General features: G+C 36.4%; 1 protein-coding gene across 3 annotated transcripts in view; it reads left to right on the forward strand.

The window, feature by feature from the left end:
* The window catches only part of LOC100892646 (protein FAM227B), a 29650-nt gene extending 10299 nt beyond the window's left edge, over positions 1 to 19351 (forward strand). For 2 of the 3 annotated variants that reach the window (XM_030976886.1, XM_030976887.1), the window contains 11 exons: positions 301 to 399; positions 1644 to 1748; positions 2149 to 2275; positions 3516 to 3647; positions 4911 to 5068; positions 6175 to 6329; positions 7298 to 7375; positions 8088 to 8232; positions 9173 to 9226; positions 11566 to 11598; positions 18813 to 19351. In XM_030976886.1, the coding sequence (XP_030832746.1) occupies positions 301 to 399; positions 1644 to 1748; positions 2149 to 2275; positions 3516 to 3647; positions 4911 to 5068; positions 6175 to 6329; positions 7298 to 7375; positions 8088 to 8232; positions 9173 to 9226; positions 11566 to 11598; positions 18813 to 18929 (1203 nt within the window). In that variant the 3' untranslated portion in view covers positions 18930 to 19351. The remainder of the gene's footprint in view (positions 1 to 300; positions 400 to 1643; positions 1749 to 2148; positions 2276 to 3515; positions 3648 to 4910; positions 5069 to 6174; positions 6330 to 7297; positions 7376 to 8087; positions 8233 to 9172; positions 9227 to 11565; positions 11599 to 18812) is intronic. The other variant, XM_030976888.1, reaches the window with a different exon arrangement.
* The last annotated feature ends 2836 nt before the right edge of the window (positions 19352 to 22187 follow it).

The raw sequence follows: 22187 nt of genomic DNA on the forward strand, positions 1-22187 counted from the left end.
TCACACTAATAATTACCCCTTTAATAATCATCTCCTTGTGATACAGTTGAAACAATTTTTTTCACAAGGGGAAAACAAGCTACCGATATTCCTGAATCTCCACTATGAGGCTCCATCATGCACATTAATTGCGTTTATTAAACTAATGCACTGAGTGGGACGTTCTCATGTTTGAAACATCTGTGGATATTTTTGGTTGTTATTTGTACCATGCATACATGTGCTAAAATGTCTCACTATGCTCTAATACACATCTCATCATAATTTGTTTGCTTTTGATTATGTTATCCCCTATTTTAGGCTGGATTCAACAAGTTTTGGAAGAAACTGTTCCTATCGGAAGCATCGGTGGCTGTCATGCAAGATATGTTTTGGTGGTTCTTCATAGATAGATACGAGGTAATTAAGTCATTCAACCCATATTTATCTAAGTTTTTTATGCCTCCGTTACGAAGTAGCCGGAGGCATTATGTTTTCGAATTGTCTGTCCGTCCGTCGGTATGTACGACGTCCCGTTCTTGTGATCACGTTATCTCAAGAACCGATTGATGGATTCCTGCCAAACTTAGGTCATGTATGTATCTTGCAGAGCCAATGAATTGATCGGATTTTGGGGTCACAAGGTCAAAGGTCACAGGACTCATTATGTATGCATAAATAGCTGGTGATCACATCATTAGAACCGATGGACGGATTACCATCAAACTCAAGACATGTATGTATCTTGCAATGCCAATGAACTGATTAGATGTTAGGGTCATGAGGTCAAAGATAAAAGGGTCATACATGTATATGAAAAATAGCTTGTAATCACGAGATTCTGAGAACCTGTTAATGGATTACAATTAAACTTGAATTTGAAAAATTGCTTCTGTTTTGGTTTGTGAAATCGCTCTATGGCGGAGGCATCATTTTCGACTGTGGGCAGTCGAAGTTCCATCTAGTTTCTTGTATCATGGTTTCCAGATACAGGTATCTTGAACATCAGGGAAACTTGAAAATTAGTTACTTTCACTTTAATAATGAATAAGGGAAAAGATCTGTGGTATGCTCTCCCTACAGACATCAGACTAGCAGACCAGTTGAAGGGCTCCAAAATATATAAAAACATATTTGTTTGATTCGGCCTATAATTAATTGTTCTCTCCCTTTTTTCGGTTTATTCTACCTATATTGTACTTTTGAGTAAGTGCCTTTCAGTTATTCTTCTTTTGCACCTGAAAGCCTTGAGCAGACAAGTTTAATTCTTCCTACATGTATATATACAGCCTATATTAACTGAATACGGTAGATATTAATGTAGGTCATGTTACTGATACTACGGACAAAGGCATTGGGGCACCAACTTCTGGTCCTTCAGGATCACTTATGTGACCTTCTTGTGTGATTGCTTTTGCTGAATGTTATTTGTGCAGCACTTGAAAAAAATCTTCCTGCCAAGATGAACGCGTCTGTCAAATTATTTGTCAAAGACAATCAATATCAAAGATAGGCAAATACACTGGAAGTACAATTCCCAACAAATTGGCTGATTTGCATGCCAAAACATTAGATGGCCACAAGCCTCTGGCTTCCGAGAGCTATAATAGAGAGAATCAGCAATTACACAAAATGATGTTTCATTCATTTTTTTTTCCTTATAGCCTAGGAAAGAAGAGGAGAAGAAAAAGCTTTTCAACAGGATTGCAGACAGCTTTGTTGCCCTGTTTGTCAGTGTGAATCCAGAAATCAAAGATAAATTCTTTGTGGTAAGTTGTATGCACTCATCAAATTAAACCACCTACGATGTCACATGTAGATTTGTATATTTAAATCATATCATGTGAAGCAGGAAGAAGTCTTCTGAAAATGTGTGTATAATTGATTGATAAAGAGTTGGAAATTATAGCTTGAAACTCTCTCGAATAAAATTCTCTTTTTGCTTGTGGAAATGAAAAGTGCAAATTTTGCAATCCGTCATTTTACTTTATACTTGGTCTGATCCAATCTCTAGTTGAGATATATTAAAACTAAAACAACAACAACGATGAGATATACTAAGATCTTGGATGTGGTCAGAAAACACGTTTTTATGATTGTGTGTGATATACAAATGAAGAGTGTTAACTTGCCAGTGAATCTATGTGTTGATTTGATTCTATTCCATAGGTGTATTCAGACTGCTTAGCTCAGGCTGTATTTGCAGCATACTGGGAAGCCTTCATTGACTCTCATCATCAGCTTGGGGATAGATTCAAACAGAACATTGCTTCTATCTGCTCGGAGCTCACTGCAGGTACCCTATCAATACAAAGCTTCTAAAGAAACAAACAAGCCTTGTTCAAACACAAGTGATGCAATAGAGTACCGAAGCTGTGACGTCATAAAAATCTATTTTTAGAATTTCTCAATTTGTTCGTCATATTCCGAAAGAACATAAAAAATAATGTCCAGATGTCGAAAACCAATTGAATATGTTAAGTATTGGCTGAGATATGACCATCTGAATATAGGAACTCAGTGTTATATGCTCTGGCTCCTAATGGTTAGGAGCCAGAGCATATAACACTGAGTTCCCATAGGACATATATTCATTCAGATGGTCATATCTCAGCTAATACTTAACATATTCAATTGGTTTTTGACATTTTGACATTATTTTTGATGTTCTTTCGGAATATGAAGAAAAAATTGAGAAATTCTAAAAATAGATTTTTGATGACGTCACATTTCACCACTCTATGAACTGGCTCATTAATCTGCTGTGGCAAAATAAAAAAACTAAAAAAACTACCAACTCGTATTGTGTTCCTATATCTTTATCTAATGAAGAACAGATATCAGTACATACATGTAGGTATGCTTTTTACTATCAGCTTCTGTTTTTAGTTTTCTTTTTGCCTTTCATTAATACTTAAATAATTTAATTAATATATTATTTATTTACAACCATTTTGGAGCTATTTGTTGCATCATGTTTGAACGAAGCTGTGGTCATTGTACATTTGCATATATACATGTTTCATTTTTTCTCCCACATTGATGATAGATATCTGTTCACTTGATTCACTTTTTACATTCAAATCATGTATTGCTTGTAACAATTATGTATAGCCGGCAATAATATGCCATGCCATGCCATCATGTGTTCTTTTAATACAGTGTTTGCCGATTCAAATTAACCTGTTGACTACTGGAACTGGGTGGCTACTGTATGAAGCCTATGGGAATAAATGAATTCAGTAGTCAATCGGCTTAGAAAGTATGCTACAAATGTGACATATATAGTTATTCTCATCAGAACATGGAAGATATGTGTCTTTCACATCATACATGTACATACTGTAAATGCCTGTACATGCATGTAGCTCTTTGGAATAGCTTCATCAGTATTAAAATGTGGAGGTGTTGTAGTCGAGTGGTTTTAACATTCGACTGGAGATGCCAAGGCCGTGGATTCAAACTTAGCGATGGTATTCAGATATTATCAAGATGATTACAAGATTATCTTTGACATCATTTTTTTTTCCCTGCAGGTGTGAAACCCAAGCCGTTGTCATGGAAACACTGGGATGTGAAGAGGTTACAGCCTAAGAGTATGAACAAGGAGAAAGAAGAGGATAAGCATCGAGTGGTGCTGATTAAGGAAGGTCATATCAACAAAGATGGTGAGATTTATACACTTGATTAAAATTGTCAGTAGTTCCAGTAGGACTGCACAGATGTATTCTTTTAATAGGCCCATCTTCATCAGCTCGAGTTTGCCAAATAACCTGCTATTTTCAGACTTGGGATATTACCCCGAAGCTCGAAATTACGTCTTCACCAGACTGATACGCTCATCACAAACTAGCTTGGACGGGCGCAAATTAGCCCGCTATTTCCCAAATAGCGAGATATTTTGGAAACAAGACCAAGATTTCTCGGGATATTCTCTCGACCAAATATCTGCTCTTTGCAACTGCGGGCTGATGAAGACACAAATTAATACCCCCTTCGCATACACAGATTTTCCTTACGAGTCCTTACGGATCTCCAACTCGTAGTCAATCGCAAGCATCCGTAAATAACTCGCTGGTATCCGTAAATAGCTCCTCACAACTTGCAACAACTCGCAGACACTCGTAAGGATCCGTGAAAGGAGAGGCAAAATTTTTGACATGTCAAAAATCCTCTTATGATTGTCCACGGATTTATTTGTCCGTAAATTACTCGTAAATAGGTCGTAACAATCCGTAAGTATCGTAAACTGCTCGTTTCAACACGTTACCATCTGTAAACTGTTTGCAAGAATCCGTTAATGACTCGTAAAGATTTCTTTAACTATTTGTTTCGGTTGGTTTACGATTTGTTTAAGGATTATTTACGGATTATTACGAGTGCTTACGTGTTGTTTACAATTTCATTCGGGTCGTGTTCAATGGCTTTATGGATTGTTACGAGTTATTGCGAGCACTTTACGTGTAGTTACGAGTACTTTACAAATAGATACGTATACTTCAAGTATTCTTACGTATCGTTTACGTTTTGGGGGAAATGTATAAAAACTGCAAATTTGAACACTGCATTTTCAGATGTTATTTTTTTGGATAAAAATCGTAAGGACTCGTAAATACTCGTAACTTACTCGTAACTATTTGTAACAACACGTTAACAGGTCGTTACTAACATGTAGTTATCCGTGACAACTCGTAACAAATCGTGGAATTCTGCCGTAAGTATATCGTAATAACTCGTAACAAACCGTAAATAGCTCGTAATACCTCGTAACAACTCTTAAATCGGTCGTAAAAGTGGCCAAATCGTAAGGATCCCTGAAAGATCCGTGAATTTCATAGGGGGCTATTTAATGTGCAGTTTAATATATTTCATATAACAAATTCTTTGTGTGGAGTTTATGCTGAGCAATGTTTCTTTTTACCTTTGTTCAGCTGACTTCTCCATCAATATTGACATACCGGATGAAAGCGATTCCCTTGCCAATGAACTCGGTTCTACCATATCGCGTGAGATGACCCTTCTCAATAAAGGTCACCGCTTTCCTCAAACCGGAGCCACCAATGCTGAGGGGGCTCAAACTGAAGTTGAGGTCAGTGTGAATTTTGCTTTTATACTTGTTGATGGTTGATGATGATTGTTTTACCTGACTGCTAAAAAAGCATGTACATGTATATGCTTGTAAGTAAAGCAACTAGAGGACTGATGGCTTTAGGTCCTCTCTGTGGGACTTGGTAATGAGGATTTATGTCTTACTAAAGGGCACAGGGGCATTGACTTGGTTTTGAGCCAGGGACCTCTCGGTTACACGACCTCTGCTCTACCACTGAGCCACTTAACTCATTGCAGATCCTAATCAAATCATTGGTCGAATGCAGACATGTTTTGAGACTATCACAACTATTTCTGGTTTTATTCAACAATATTAAGTATACGATGTGCACTTGTAGACGTAGAGTTGAGTGAGCGTATAACGCATGGACACATATGCTTATACTCATGTAGTACTGCACGTGTAGGACTGGTAAAGTATTTGCGCTTATACTCTGTGTGCGCGCTAAAGTAATCCTTGTAAACAGATTTATTTGTCATTGATAATGCATGGGCCAATCTTGAAATGACTCCTTATTTTATCAAACAACAAGGATCTAGGAGTTCCGTTGTATAAACTAAATGATACATGTTTTCACTTCTTTATTCTACTGTCTATCCGCTCTTGTTGAAGCTCTATAAGCACCTATCCTTTAAAATTGTCAGGAGTGATTGTATAATGAACACATGTGCATCATTTGTACAATGTGTCCAGTGCTTAACCCTGACCAAAGTCGATCACAAATCATATGTGACCCAGTACCCCAAAACCACCAAATGAAATTGCAAGACCAACAATTCCATATTAAAAGGCAATTGGCTGGAATGCTCCCTGGTAGAGTGGAAAGTGTGTACTATGAAGTTCAGAATCTTAATTGAAATCAGTGACAAGTGTCGTAAACAAATGCATTGGTTGGTTAAGTTGTAACTGGTCACACGTTTTACATACATATAGAAACAATTATTTATCATAATTTTCATTATAACATGATTTTTAATGCAATGTTCATTGTTAATTGTCAATTTACCCTCCCTATAATTTCTGTTGACTGGCAGTGTGAATATTATGAATAATACCCTGTATTATGGGCCTACCTTTTATTCTAGTCCCACCAAATAGGACCAGGACCTGACTTTGAGAGAGTCCTCTTTAACATCAAGGGTCGTAGCCCTCTTGTGGCTCACTACCTTCATATGAGACAGCTGGCTGGGAACCAGAACATTGGCCGACACGTGCGCAGGACAGAGGTCGAGAAACTACCGTATCCTTTGAAACATCTCAGCTTACGAATAGTCTGTTTGGAGTCAGAAGTGTTCTAACTTCATTTTACACAGAGTTAAAGGTATAGACCAGTTTTGGAAACGCCCCCCTCTCAAAAAATGAAATGGAAGCTCTTATTACCAATCATGTGAAAGAATATGTTTTGACTAATACGTGATGAAACAAATTTTGCCGGGAAACCGCCTACTAATTGATATATTTGGTAAATTATAATATTGATCCAGACTGCAGTCATCACGATCGCGTATATAGTCCCATATGCATCTTTCTGTTTACAGTGCTTGTAACTTTACCAAGACTGGGCCTAATTTCTTATCATTTTGATGATTCCAGAACCTTGCAGTACACACCAATACTTTATATGCTAGATGATTAACCTTTTCTTATCGATTCCACGTTTCTTTCACAATGCAATCGCATGACTAGAACTGGTCTATACCTTTAACAACATTCTGGCTCCAAACGGACACTTAAATTGGATAAATAGGTTTGCGTATTAGCAATGTGTATATATATTTGTCATTAATATTACAGCTTATTGGGGAAAAAGGGAAGAAAGGAAAAGAGAAATGAAGGAAAATAAAAGAAATTTAAAATACCCCATCATTATTTGTCTAATACAGGTACATTTATTTATAATCTACAATGAATAAGAAAGTGAAGTAAAAGATCTAAACTGAGAAGACTGGATTAAAGAGCTTGCATTTTTTTCTTCTTCAAATTTAAAGTTTTTTCAAGTATTTTATTATTAACAATCTGACAAATTTCATGTGTTTTTTGTCCCTTAGACCACCAGCAACAGTTATGAAGATATTACGATTATAAGCTCAGTTTACTATTTGAAAAATTAGCTTCTAAGAAGCCTTTCAGTTTTTGCAGTCTTTTTCATTCTGAACTCATATTGATTGCATACTTATTTGTGACCCTTGACCTATAACCTCTGACCAGTCCGCCTGCACCTACGTATCGTGAGGTCATCAAAGACTCGAAATGCATGGCCAAGGCTATGAGTACAGAATATCAGAAGTAAGTATCATTTTCATACAAATACACACAACTCTACAATGATCGGTTTGCCAAGATGTCCCACAAAAGCATAAGCTAATTTCATTAATTTTGTAGAACCAATAAATATTGGAGGTATGATTCCTATTTGTCTGCCTTAAAAACAATTTCATATTCCTCTCGTTTCTGAAAACATCCATCTAATGTAGGTAAAATACACTGCATCTGTAATTTTGTTTGCTTAGGAGATTTCTGATCTTCACTAGCTGTAGCAGGTGTGCAGGGGGTAATATTTCATACCTGCCAACCCTTACAAATAATCCAGAATATTCTGACTTTCTGGATTTTTAGGACCTGAAAATTCAGAATATTCAGATTTTTCAATTTTTCAATTTTTTTTGGTTTTTTTTTTTTTTTTTTTTTGTGTGGTAGTGGTGGTTCTAAAGCCAAATTATGCTTGTTTTATCATGTGCCACGATTTGAGAGTTCATGTTCTGTGTTAGTTGAATTTTTTGGTTCAAATTTACCGTGTATTGCCAGTCACACTGCCCCTGCAAGTTCAATTTCTTATTTTCGAAGGCATAGTGTGCTAAAAATTCTTAATTCTTATTTTCAAATGTTGGCAGGTATGATATTTAAGTGCCTTGAGTAGGCCTACCTTGCACCGTGGAAGAACCCCTCATTCTTTTTATTGTTAATTATTATGATTGGATCTCTTGAATTTGCTCATTAGGATTAGTGAGATACTGAACAAGGAGCTAGCTGCTATTGAGAAGCAGAGAGTCCAGCAGGCAAGGGAGATAGAGGCTCTTAAATCACAGATCCTTCTGAGGTCTCATGATACCAAGATCCTAAGTGAAAAGATTCTAGATTTCAGGGTGAGTATAAATCTAATGTAGCCTTGTCTATTGAAGATGAAAATGATGATAGTAGGAATCTGATGATGTTTACCAGACCATGATAGTGATGATGAATATTTGAATCGAATTGAATTGATTTATTTCCATATTTCCAGAAAAAAGGAAAACAAAAACAGTATACACATTATGCATAGTACATGTAATTATTCAACAAATTAATGAGATAATAACATTAGAAGAAAATATCAATAATAACAAAAGCAGAAATACCGAACAAGATAAGACAAATAAATTAATGTCAATGTGGGCGATTATAAAAAGGGGTGAACTTATAGCATAAACCTATACTTGTATTAATAAATGTATAATTTATATTGGAACAGAAGACAAAGCAAAACAAATTATCATTTGACGTAAATAAATTACTGCAGGTATTAACATGATGATGATGATGATAATGATAATGCTGTGGATGAAGATGATGAGGATGAGGAGGAAGAGATGGAAGATAGTGATGATGAGGTGGAGGAGGACGATTAGCATCGTGATTGGGAGGAGAAGGAGGGTATTGATAATGCTGCTGTGGATGATGATGACATTGATGATAAATGATGGTAATGATGATGATGATGAGGAGGAGGAGGATCATGACTAGGATCATGATAATGACACAGATGATGATGAAGTCAATTTTGGTGTTGTTAGTGACTGAGGGATGAGAAGGTAAAATAATATGGTGGCCTACATGTAGAGAGTGGGTGGGAGAAAGAGATATATAGAGAGATAGAGAGTGAGAGAAAGAGGAGAGGGGATGAGGAAGGGAGAGAGTAAAAGGAGGAATTGAGGGTGGGGGTGGGGGGGGGGGGGGGTAACTGATACCAGGGACTACAAGTCTGTTTGTTTTTTAAAACAACATCACACCTAGATTTTGTCTCATCATGTATGCGTTTACTTGTAGGACCCTGGAAACAGGAGTTTCCAAAATGTTCTGGACTTATCATATTATGTAAAGGTAACAGTTGAATGGCATGGCATGGCTGACTATGTTTAATCTAACAGTTACCTGTGTATTATATCTTTAACTGCATGACCTGTTGAATGTATTTACAGGAAATATTGAGTTGCAATGTAATTGCGGACATGTTTTTGTTGATTTGTAAGCTTGTTTACATGATAACCTCTAATAAGTTATCAACTTTTAATTTCATTTTATGCATGATTGATATACAGGAACTGGCTCTAATATGAAGTTATTTTCTGTAAACGTGGCAAATTAATGGTCCACTGTTTAACTAGAAACTTTTTAATACATGTACTTGCTGTACATGTATATGTAGGGTAAATGTATGAAACTTCTGGCCATTTGTACATGTACATGTCAGTGGTTGAAATTGAAGTATTTGAACACATTATTCAAGATATTTTTCCAAAGTATTTTGCTGAGAAAATGGTAGTCATTTATAAAATTATAATGCATGAAAATGTTGCGTTTGCCAAACGGTTTTCATAACACTACAGTCTATTGGGGAAAACGAGTAATGTAAAACCTGTCACTCAAAGATTTTTACTTTTTGGAGGCACTTCTCGATCATTTTGAAGCTCTATTTTTTTAGGGCTTTAATATTATACCATATTACGGACACTAATTGCACGTAGGGCCGTGCATCTCAGATTTAACATTGTTAAATGCCAAAGGCCATATTTTGGCAAATTTGTCATCTGGCGCATTTGTATACATCTACATTGTATCTCTATCTATCTAAGTATCTTCTCCCGATTCGGAGGTTGATTGCAACATCTCTCCATTTCACTCCATCTTCTGCCGTTCTGGTGCACTCTTGCAGTTTTAGTCCATTCCAGTTCTTGACATTCTCTTCCCAGTTGCTTCTGGGTCTCCCTCTAGGTCTACTTCCTTCCACTCTTCCTTCCAATACATCCTTTAAGAGGCTTTGGTGCCTTTTAATATGACCAAGGTATTTGATTTTTCTCTCCTTAACTAATCCTACTAGTGCAATTTGTTTACGCCCTGCCATGTGCAATATCTCTTTGTTGGTTTTCATTCGTTTCCAGGATATTTTCATCATTCTTCTGTAGATCCACATTTCAAAAGATGTTATTCTATTTTCCATGGCCTTGTTTATTGTCCATGTTTCTGCTCCATACAATAGGACAGACCATACATAACAGTTTACTAGTCTCAACCTTTAGAAGCGCAAATTTCACCTTTCTATTTGTGAATAATCCTTTCATTGCCAGAAATGTATTCCGAGCAATTTCTAATCTTCTTTTTGTTTGTTTGTTTTTATTTGTATACAACCATTCTCAATATCAAACAAAGTCTCTTTCCTCGACTCTTAAAAGGACACTTGAGTGTTTTTAATATCTTATAGCTTTATTGGACCACAATTTCTACATGTACATGTACTGTTGTTGTTTTGTTGTTTTATTTTTTATGGCGTGTATCATTCATTTATGAATATTGACGCCGAATTCAAGTTGCATTAACAATTTGAAATGGAAGCAGAAAAGAGAAGGACAAAAAATTGATGCTGTTCAATTTTTCACATTTTGCGGAGATACCTCCAGGGAACAGTGTAGCCTACCTAAAAGACTTTTTTTCTTTTCTTACTGCATGCTTTTCAAAGAGGGATTAGAATAAGAACCCTACTAATCCGCCAATCGGCCCTTCCTTCCTTCTCCCCCCCCCCAATTTTCTTACTCAAAAGGCAGGGAATATTGTTAGATGCCATTTTTCTTTCTTTTTTTTTTTTTTTACTCAAAGGTGGGGGGGGGGGGGGGGATTGAGGGAAAAAAAGTGCTCACTACCACCCCTGAATTATGCAATTCGTGGTCAAGATGTATCTTTTCATAGCTACTTGTACCTCAAGGGTCAATCTACATCTGTATCATGAGAAATAATTTGAACAGTTTGATACTTGGTGTTATTGTTTAATACTATATTAAAGAACATGCCAACCTACAATGTATGTATGTATTTGTTGACATGGGTCATTCCCAATAATACACTAACTCAGTATTAAATTATTCATGCATGTGTAGTGTAACTTGTATAATAGAAGCTCTGTGCTTGTACTTGATATAATTAACAGTAACAACAATGTTTAATGGTATTTAAACTACTAGAACTAGCTTTCAATGGTAGTCTCACAGATTTATCTGTGATGATGCTTTAAATAGTGAATTTAAAAAGAAATTGTACTAAAAACGGTATAAATTCATTCTTAATATTGAGAACTTTGTATAATGTAGTAGCCAACATGTAAGGTCGATTTTTCATTTAAAAAATACTCTTAAAACATGATCTGTTTGTTCATTCCTTCTTGTTTTCAGGGGAAGGAGGGTATGCTCACCATTATGAAGCAAGTAAGTTTATTTTTTATTTATTTATTTATCTATCTATCTACATTGACATGTATTTATCTATTTATTCAATTGATAATTTAGTTGGTCAGAAATTATTTGTGTATTTTTGATGGCATATGCATGACGGCTCAATAGAGGAAAAAGAAGGAAATGCATGCAAGGAATACCTCAAGTATTCCTACAGATTTATATTTGATGCTTTGTGATTTTTTTTTTAAACGAAAGTTACTGTTAACTTTACTTGGCCAAACAAGTAGTTCTTGGAAGTTCCATTTTCCCCACTGAAGGAAAAAAACAAGACATCTCTGGCAGTGTGTGTTGTATTTTTTTAATTTCTTTTTATTCTACTATCTTTTGACATGCTTCGTCTCTCTAACTGAGTCCTGTATAGATTTCAAATGGAGTATTTTGCTATCAATGAGGAGCCACAGAAGTAGGAAATTTCTTTCTTTTTTATTGAAAACTATACAGAAGACCTCCAGGAATCCAACCAACGATTATGGCCTAGATATATTAATGCTTGTGTATGTTAATGAGGAATAAATGTTGTGGACACCAATTGCTTGATGCAATGTAAAGTACTATCACACATGGGACGTAGTCCGATCTCACTGCCTCAAGCAAATCCTTTGCTCCAGGGGAACAGAGTATCAGGAGGAAATATACTCTTGGACAAAGATTTTGACTATGTGGGAATTTGAAGGAGCAGTATTTATGTGCTCAATTATGCCTCTTCTTGTTTTACCTTGATATCTATCCCAGTTTTGTAAAAGCAAGCAACCAGGGTGGGCAATGTATTTGTCTCGCCTGCGTAGCAAAAAGCGAGACATAGGCGCCGCTTTTCCGGTGACAGCGTTGACGACGGCGTCAACATCAAAAACTTAATCTAAACCTGAATTTCTAATATAATTTTGAAAGTATAAGTTCTTATTTAATGAAGTGAAACTTGAACTAAATCCCATGGCTAATTAATTGTCAACAAAACCTTATGTTTTTGGTATAATACCAATTAAGACTTGTCCTTTCCTGGTGGGAATTTAAACAAAAATTGGTATACTATTACTCAGTCTCCCAAAACATCAAGAGCAATCCAGAGAATGACATAGATTTTTATTTTAATCATGACGCAGCCAGCAAAAAGCACACATTGTTTATTCTTCTTATCTAAATACACAGCACAGGGGGAAAAAAGGGTCAAGTATAAAGGTAGAGGAAGACAAAAATGAGCTTGGCCCCCAAATTAGTTTTCTATTTTACCCTAACTTTCCAATATTAATGATTGAAGAAACATCAAATTTTCTTTATACAAAGTACATGCATGTATAGCCAAGCACGCCAGAAGCAGTTTGGGATTGAGGGAAACATTCCGGGGGGGGGGGGGGGGGGGGGGGGGGCTCACCTTTCAGGGGCTCATGTCTCCTCACCCGTAATAAAAACACACACGCTTTCCCATGCCATCTTCTCACAATAATTACACAGGCACACATTTACACTCCATACAACACTCATACATACACACACCCTTCAGAATATTTTTATAAAAACGTATAATAAAAAACCAGCAAGGTAAATTTAAAAAGTGTGAACGCTGTATTAAAATAATTATCACTATTCTTCAATGATCACCATGAATCTGGGGGATCAATATGTATTATAATGTAATACTTTCTAATCTAATGTCAATTAAAAAGATGTTAAATCAAGCAGGAATACCATACTGTTAGTTAAGAGACATGAAATTAAATTAAATGTTAAATAATATTATATAGGTAACTATACAAGTTTAATTAAAGGTAATTCAAAGTTTTGGGAAATTTTGAAATTGGGTGGATAGCGATTCTTTACAATTTTGATATATTTGGATGCTCCTGTGGATTTATTATAAGCACTAGAAAATTTAGCCCCTAATACCACCTTCACATACACAGATGTTTCTTACGAGTCCTTGCGGATCGCACAAATTCACGGATCTTTCACGGATCCTTACGATTTGGACACTTTTACGACCGGTTTAAGAGTTATTACGAGCTGTTTGTGGTTTATTACAGATTATTGCGAGTTATTACGATGTATTTATGGCAACAGTCCATGATTTGTTACGAGTTGTCACGGATAACTACAAGCAACTAACGTGTTAGTTACGACCTGTTTACGTGTTGTTACGAACAGTTGCGAGTAAGTTACGAGTATTGACGAGTCCTTACGATTTTTAGCCAAAAAATAACATCTGAAAAGGAAGTGTTCGAATTCGAAGCTTTTATACCTTTCCCCAAATCGTAAACAGTTCGTAAGCATACGTAAAGTAAATGTATCTATTCGTAAAGTACTCGTATCTACACGTAAAATGCTCGTAATAACCTGTATCAATCCGTAAAGCCATCGTAAAATGACCCGAATAAAATCGTAAACAACACGTAAGCACACGTAACCATCCATAAACTGCTCGCAATAATCCGTAAGTAATCCGTAAACAAATCGTAAACTAACCGTAACGAATCGTAACAAAAATCTGTAACAAGTCATTTACAGATTCTTAGGAGCAGTTTACGGATGGGTACGAGTCGTTGCGTGCGGTTTACGGATGGTTACGGATTGTTACAAGCTATTTCCGGACAAATCAATCCGTGGACAATCGTAAGAAGATTTTTGACATGTCAAAAAATTTGCCTCTCCTTTCACGGATCCTTAAGAGTGTATACGAGTTGTTACGAGTTGTGACGAGTTATTTACGGATACCAGCGAGGACTTGTAAGAAAAATCCGTGTATGTGAAGGGGGTATTAAACACTTCTGCTTTCGAGAAAAATTGAATATACCAATTTACCGGTGCTCGGCCGGTAAATTTTAATAAATTTCAAATAGCACCTACGGCCGTACAATATGGTAGCTGCGACCATGAAAATCTCAGAATATGTAGTTGTGATATACAATTTCCAAACAGGAATAGCAAATTAGTCGATTTAAGTCAAGGAACATTGTTTTATAGCTTAATTAATATCTTGACCTTGAGAGGGAGTTATACAACATAAAGACTTTATTTATTTACAATGTCATAACTGTAGACTCGATTTTCAATCGCGACAACGTTCACTGAATATTGTAGGATCGCATATGCTTCCAATATGTTCATTTGATCCAAATTTATGACCCCATACCAAAACTTTGTATGTAGTAAAATTACTTTATAAATTAGTTGAGATAGAAAAATGTCTACACTGGACCATGCTTAAATTAGTTAAGTGTAACGCCCTCTGCATGGCTGCAAATACAAACGTGATAGTGAATCGGCGTACTCTTCATAATAATAATAATATAAATATGATAATTATTATAATAATGATAATAATTATAATAATAATAATGAATGATAAATAGAGAATAATTAACAATAATAATAACTAATAATAATAATCATCATCATCATAAAAATATTTTTATTACACAATGCTAACAGAGCGCTTATTATATGACTATAAAGAAGCTTCTTTTCTCACTTATGAATGTGATTCTGCTTACTTTTCATAAAACTGATGACGAAGATGATGATAATAACCATAGTAATAATCATAACAATAATAAAAATAATGATAATAATAATATAACAACTACAACAACAATGATAAAAGTAATGGTACCTAACAATTATTAGATAGAGCATATTTGTGTTAATTTCACTTTTCCTATGTCCTGTTTCAAAAAGTATGGCACGAAGAAAGCCTGCATTTATGACAATAAAGATATGATGTCATAGTAAACAAGAGCCAAAAACAGACAACAAAAAACATAAACAGAGAGTAGATTCCATGAACGTTAAGACATGTTTAATGGGTAAGGGTGATTAGCCTTACTTTATGATAGCGAATACATTCTTTCTCTTGCCATCACCATGTGATATCAAGTCATTCGCACGGTCTGTCATGTTCATGGATTCAACTTGTTCTCTGTACACATTGAGAAGACGGAGAGAATGCAAGCGTACCTTTGACATTGTAGATCTCAGGTAGGTTTTGACCCTCCGAAGTGTACTGGAGGAACGCTTTACTGTCGCTTTTGTGGCGGGATGTACATGTACGAGATGCAGCTTAAATAGTTTCACAACCTGCGATACGTATCATTTTTTGTATTCCCGACCTTGAGATGGCGCTGATGATCTTGTCCACTGACAGGCTCAATCCTGGTTTCCCGCTGGTTTCCTTACGATTCTCGAGTACTTGAAGCTGGGCTTCTAACCCAGGTCCATCGAGATTGCCCCCAAAATGGTTGACGACACATTCCATTGACTCAGGTGGGACCTCATTACGTGACCACGCCGACATGAGTAGATCCTCTGTCGCAGTCAACACAGTAGTGGTAGTGGGGGTAGTGGTTATTTTACCTGACTGCTAAGAAAGCATAAGTGCTTGTAAGTAAGCAACCAGACAGCCGACATCTTAAGGTCGTCTCCGAGGGACCTGGTAATGAGGATTAATGCCTTCAATGAGACCCTTTCCTGGAGCCCTGATACCAGCACATGATCAAAGGCTACGAACCAAACGCTCCTGTACATATCTTTGGGGGTCTCGAAGAGGTGTGCGTCTGTCTTGTAGTATCGGCATGGAGCTCTTAATTGCCGAGGAAGGTCAGGCTCATCTTAGTTGTGTTTGGCAAATGTTGGCGTTCGCTGCCAAACCTCATCAAAGAATTCTTCCCTTGTCATCTTGCTGAGTTGCACAATTGCTGCCTACGTTAGTCTTGCCACTTGCCCAGCTCACACTTCTGATCCTTGAAGCGCCGTACTGAGCCTGTCACTCACCTCGAATATAGAAAGACTCATGAGAAGGCCAATTGTGAACTTGAAGCTCAAAAAAACTCTCAAGAATCCATTCGCCCTTGACTGCATGTCCACAGCTCCTCTATAGTATAGAGCCTCCTTAATAACGGCTTGCAGGTGGGTTTCAACAATTTCATGAGAGGTCCAAGAGGTCTTCCTGGCCAACCACTTCTCTAGGCCCTCGACATCTTCGCATCGCAGGTTGAGAAGATTAAAGAAGTTACTATTCTACTCTGTGTGTCCTCTAATTGGCAGCCGCCTTGTTTCGCCAGATATTTCAAAGTTGTGAAAATAGTGAGAAGGTACTGGGAATTTTGTTTTCTTTCTTCCTGTGCCTGGGTATTCAACTTTTCAGCAATGTTTGCACCCTGCCATAGTTTATTCATTTTGTAGACCAGCAGTTGATGACCTTCGCTCTTTTCATGCTTGAGAAATTTCTCGGTTGCGTTTTTCCAGTTTGTGAAACCACGTTTACTGAAGCTCTGCTCACAATACCTGTACTGGGGACGTTCTGAAGGTTAAATGGTTACTCGTCGACAAATGTGGCAGAAAACGGCACCATTTCCGTCATTTGCGCCACTGTCCCATTCAATCCAAGATTGTGTCTTGTACCATTCAATTCAAAATCTTCTTCCAAGCTTATCTTTGAAATTGCATGTTGTAGGTTGATTTGGATAAACTAGAGCGCAATTATTCCTCTCAGATGGTGGATGGTGAGCTTCTGCCTTTTCTGGAGAAGGAGTGTGCATTTCTGCGTCAGAATCCGAGGACTGAACCATCTGCATGAGACTGGGGGAAAATCGGGAGGAGGCCGGGGCTTGGTATCTTCACGTTGAACAGATTCAGAAGATGTCGGGTGAATTTCCTGTAATGCTTGAGAGCTTTAATGAGTTTTTTGCTCATGTTTTGCAGATTGTACCTCATGAGATGTTGATGGTCCTTCTTTGGATTTTATTTGTTCTTAATTCTGTTTTCCAAAGAGATTCAAGATTGACTGCATGGCACTCTTTGGCACTTTCTTGTAGTCCTTTTTTTTTTTTAATCCTCCTGACTTCTGCACCTGAATGATTTTTCTTCATTTGTGACCAGTTAAATTCTCATGCAAACTTAGATGTTCTGCAAATAATGATAATAAAAAAATAAAAGCAACTAATATTACACGGCTAATAAAAGATAACGATTCATCTAACAAAAAATATGTAAAATTGAAATTACCCTCACTTTATTCTAAAGCAAAAGCAGACTTCAAAGAGTATAATGCCTACTCTTTAATTTTGAATATTCTTTCAGCCAAGGGCTTATACTTCTGAATCCTATGCAGTCATGCATTCGTGGAATGTTGATATAAAAGGACACAGATCTCTTATTCTTCCTAGCCGATGAATAAAAACGGGGGAATTAACCCTCTCGTGGTTAGAACCTCACCTCTGCCATGGGAGCCTTCTCTAAATGATTTTCTTTAAAAATACCCATGCTGGTCTACGTTAAGTTGAGCTGACCGTCAAATTTGTACTAATGTTGTCCTAATGTCCTTTACCAATATAAGAAAAATGATTCTTCATTAATACACCTCTAATCGATAAACAAAGAAATAAACAATTATAGATTCATTAATTGGGATAACAGCGTAAAGAGTTGTGCTAAATAAAAGAGCTTTAATACTTGAAGGGTGCTGCGAATAGAAGAACAAATAATAGGCCTACTTTTTCTTGATATGCGGGTATTGCTATTCTCAAACCATCCATTGATAAATATAGGGGCATGCAGAATGTTTAGGAAATTAAATTCCTGTTTTCTCTCCTTTTCTTTGAATGGAATATTCTTATGTGTCAGTCAATTCAGGTTTTAATATTCTTTATTTTATTTTTGGTTAAAAATATACAAACCAATCTCCTTTACTGCTGATTTTTTTTTTTTTTTTTTTTTTTTTTTTTTTTGGGGGGGGGGGGGGGGTCAACTGCCCTCGCCCCCTACTTCCGACGCCTATGTGTATAGCAAGTAACTGTACACAGGTACAGGTACACTCATACAAATCCTTTGATAAAGTACCGACAGTTTTTAAACCTGTACAATTTGTTTCTAAATTTCCCCATATACCGGTACAGTTTACTGTATATCTCTTCTCTAACACATGACATTTTTGCAGAATATATTTTTAATATGTTCACAAAGACTCCCCCCCCCCCCAACCAATTTATTTTAAAAAAAATAGAAATAAATCTAGAATAATTGCAGTAGCCCTATGCATAACCTACTGAAATATGCAAACATGGCAATGTCTCAAATGTAAATGTGCATGTATTATGAAAATCATTTCTATAGGCAATACAATAAAATATCTTGCAATATTATTTCTTGAAAGTCTTTACAATCTAAGATTTCTAAATGATTTTAAATATTTCCAGGACAAACCCGGCCCTGCCCGCACCCATCCCAGAAGTTTAAAGACCGAAAGCAGCACGGCGGAAGAAGAGGGAGAGGAGGACAATGACGAGGAGGCAGATTCAGAAGACGGAACTTGAAGGATTATTCAAAGGCCTCCCTCTAACGAGGCTCTCTCAGATATGCCGGGATAAATCATGGCAACTTTTCCAGTGTGGTTTTGAACATGTAGGACTAAGCTTTTAATATTTTTGGTACTTGTAGCTGGTACTAGTAGGCCCAGAGTTGACGTGGCAGATGGGAACAAGCCTTTAATAACACTTGCTACTTTACAACACCTTGAAAACCGTCCATGTGAAACTGTGCAGTATTCCAAGACTTTGACATCTTATGTTCTTGAAGCAGCCATCTAATTTTTTATTTTATTTCTTATGAGATTGATGATTGTGCTAATTTAAACAAAAGTATGCAATTCTTCCACATACATGTATTTAATTTAAAAGTGACCTTCCTGTCTGAGGTCAGATACGGATGCATGTGAAGGGGTTGGGAAATGATAACGGTAAGATAAAGAGAGAGAGAGGGAGGGAGGAGGGAGGAGGGAGGGAGGAGGGAGGGAGGGAGGGAGGGAGGGAGGGAGGAGAGAAGAGAGAGAAGGAGGGAGAGAGAGAGAGGGGGAGGGAGGAGGGAGGGAGGGAGAAGAGGAGAGAGAGAGAGAGAGGAGGGAGAGAGAGAGAGGGAGAGCGGGGGAGGGGAAAGAGAGAGGGGGAGAGGAAGAGAGAGAGGCTTATAGAGAAAAGGGAATGACATTTGTGTGGGGGTGCTCGTGTGTGTGGGTGTGTTTAAGAGAGAAAGAGAGGTAGAGGGAGGGGGAGGGGGAAAAGATGCACAACAAAAACTAGACATTCATGTTTATCATATATGTATGTGTGTGTGGCATGAAATTTCAAAACTGTATTCTGAAAGGACTGAAGAAATTTCTTAAAACATAATATGCCAATATAAATTTACACTGTAAAACGTAGTTTGATGCAAGTTGTATCATTTTCTAAAAAGAACTTTACTCTTTTCTTTCATAATTTTGTTTAGCTTGAAACAGATTTTCAAAATCCACTTCAATGTATGTTCTTTAATAACAGATTGTTCTGAAAAATTTAGACAGTCCATGCTAATTGAGATGCATGCTCAATGTGTGCTATCCTTTTATATTTCAATGAGTTTCAATTATACTGTGTTGACAATGACAGTCAAACTATTGAATTCTTAAAAAGATGTGATATTGTCATATAAATAATATTTTTGCATTATTTATGCACTTGAGTTTGAATGTCTGGTAAAACAATGTATTTGTCTCTTGGAATTATCTTATCCAATATACTTCCGAGGTGAAATGCCCCCCCCCCCCCCCCCAAAAAAAAAAAAAAAAAAAAAAAAAATAGGCAGGGGGCTGATATAGAAGTCTAGGGTCTCTCACTGAAACTTCTTCAAATGATCTCAGTCATCATTGTATGATATTGTAAATTTCATATTTTTATGAATGTAATATATTTGTATGATATGTGAATAAATGCAAAACTTTCCACTTTAAATTTGTATGAATGTTAATACATTGATTTGTTTTGTGATCCTTTGTAAATTAATATAGCCAATTCTTTATGATTTATCTCCACACACATACATCAATGATCTACAAACCAGCACTACATGAATAAAGTCCTTCATAAATACAAGACAGAAGCATTACATGTAGGAAACAAATATGTTACCATGATAAAATTTTAAGAGATAACTTTATTATAGGCACACGTTAATGTAGATCAATGAGTTGCTTTGTAGAATTTTTTACAATTTCATTAATATCGAAGATTCAAATATACATAAATACTAGACTTGGAAGTCCTATTGTAAAAGTCGTACTAAAATAAAAACTAAACTAAAGATGGCAACAATTATATTTATTGCATTGTGATCAGTACAGTTGTCACAATTTAACCCATTAAACATTGATACAGGGAGCACCCACCTCCAATAGGTAATGTTAATCATGTTGGTCAATTCCGCATATACCGCATATACATGTAGCATAGACACGCCCACGATGCATCGCGCCTCTGATACCTCGGCGATTTCGTAGACACACTAACTTCCGGTGAATCTCAGACTCGTATTCTGCTATACATTGATAGCTTTTAAAGCAGGGTCGCATATTTGAAGATACCAAAGGTCTCCCTTTTTTATTAAATTTTTTCAGTTATATGTGGTAGGAAGAATTGCATCTATAATCTACATGATCACTTGGTTCGAGTCAATGCAATTGATATACATATAGTAGAGGTATAGTGGATATGTCACCAGACTGTGGCAGCTCAGCTACAGCCGGGGTAATAATATGATACTTTGTATTAAGCGCAGTAAAATATATTCATAAAGTAGCTGCGCTATATAAATGAACCTTTTATATATACATTATTGTTCATTTTGACATTGCATCTACCTTTTATTTACGTGCCGTACATGGAAGAACAATCGTGCAAAAAGATCAAATGATTGGGTACATTTCCAATGATTGACCCATGCACATACCTCAACAGTTCCAATTCCAATAGAATTTTTGGCTAATTATGAAAGACCAGTTTCACATATCACTTGATGTAAATATACATACAGTGGAACCTTGTTTAAAGGTACCATGTCCCATTTGCAGGTAAAAAAAAAAAAGGTTAAACTCCAACTGCATAATAAAAGACGATACTAATTTAGAACTTCTCTCAAAATGAAAGCGCTTGAAAACTGCTTTTAGTGGGAAAACAACGACCATTAGTTGTCAAATCGACTTAAGTGATTGCAATCACTAAGTAATAGTCTGATTTTCAGACCCTTTTACAGAATGGTCTTTCGTTTTGAACTAGTGCACAAAGGTTCAATCAGTTTAATTTTGGCCATCACAAGTAGTGGGTTATTGATGTAGATAAATGCTCATGTACATAGCTGTTACAGCTCATTTTATGTACCGGTATGTTATTACCAAAGAAAAAAAGATGTCACTCATTAGTGTCTGAGTGTGAAGTCTAGAAGATAAACAGGTTTCCTTGCATAATTTGAATACTAGGACACTGCTAATGTTAAAATTTCACAAGTAAGACATACGTGACATATTCACAATTCTTGCAAAGTTCTACAGAATTTGATGTTGGCTGCAAAAGGGACATGGTATCTTTAATATAAAGAACACTCGTTACAAGGTAATTTATTTCAGTTCTACATGGAGTTCCAAATTCTTTTAAAGGAGAATCTTACCTTAAAGGTAAAGACCAGTATTGGAAATGAAATGGAAGCTCTTTATTACCAATCATGTGAAAGAATATGTTTTGATTAATACATGATGATAAAAATGTTGC

This window comes from Strongylocentrotus purpuratus, unplaced genomic scaffold (genome assembly GCF_000002235.5).
Source record: "Strongylocentrotus purpuratus isolate Spur 01 unplaced genomic scaffold, Spur_5.0 spur5_scaffold_9, whole genome shotgun sequence".
Lineage (NCBI taxonomy): Eukaryota > Metazoa > Echinodermata > Echinoidea > Camarodonta > Strongylocentrotidae > Strongylocentrotus > Strongylocentrotus purpuratus.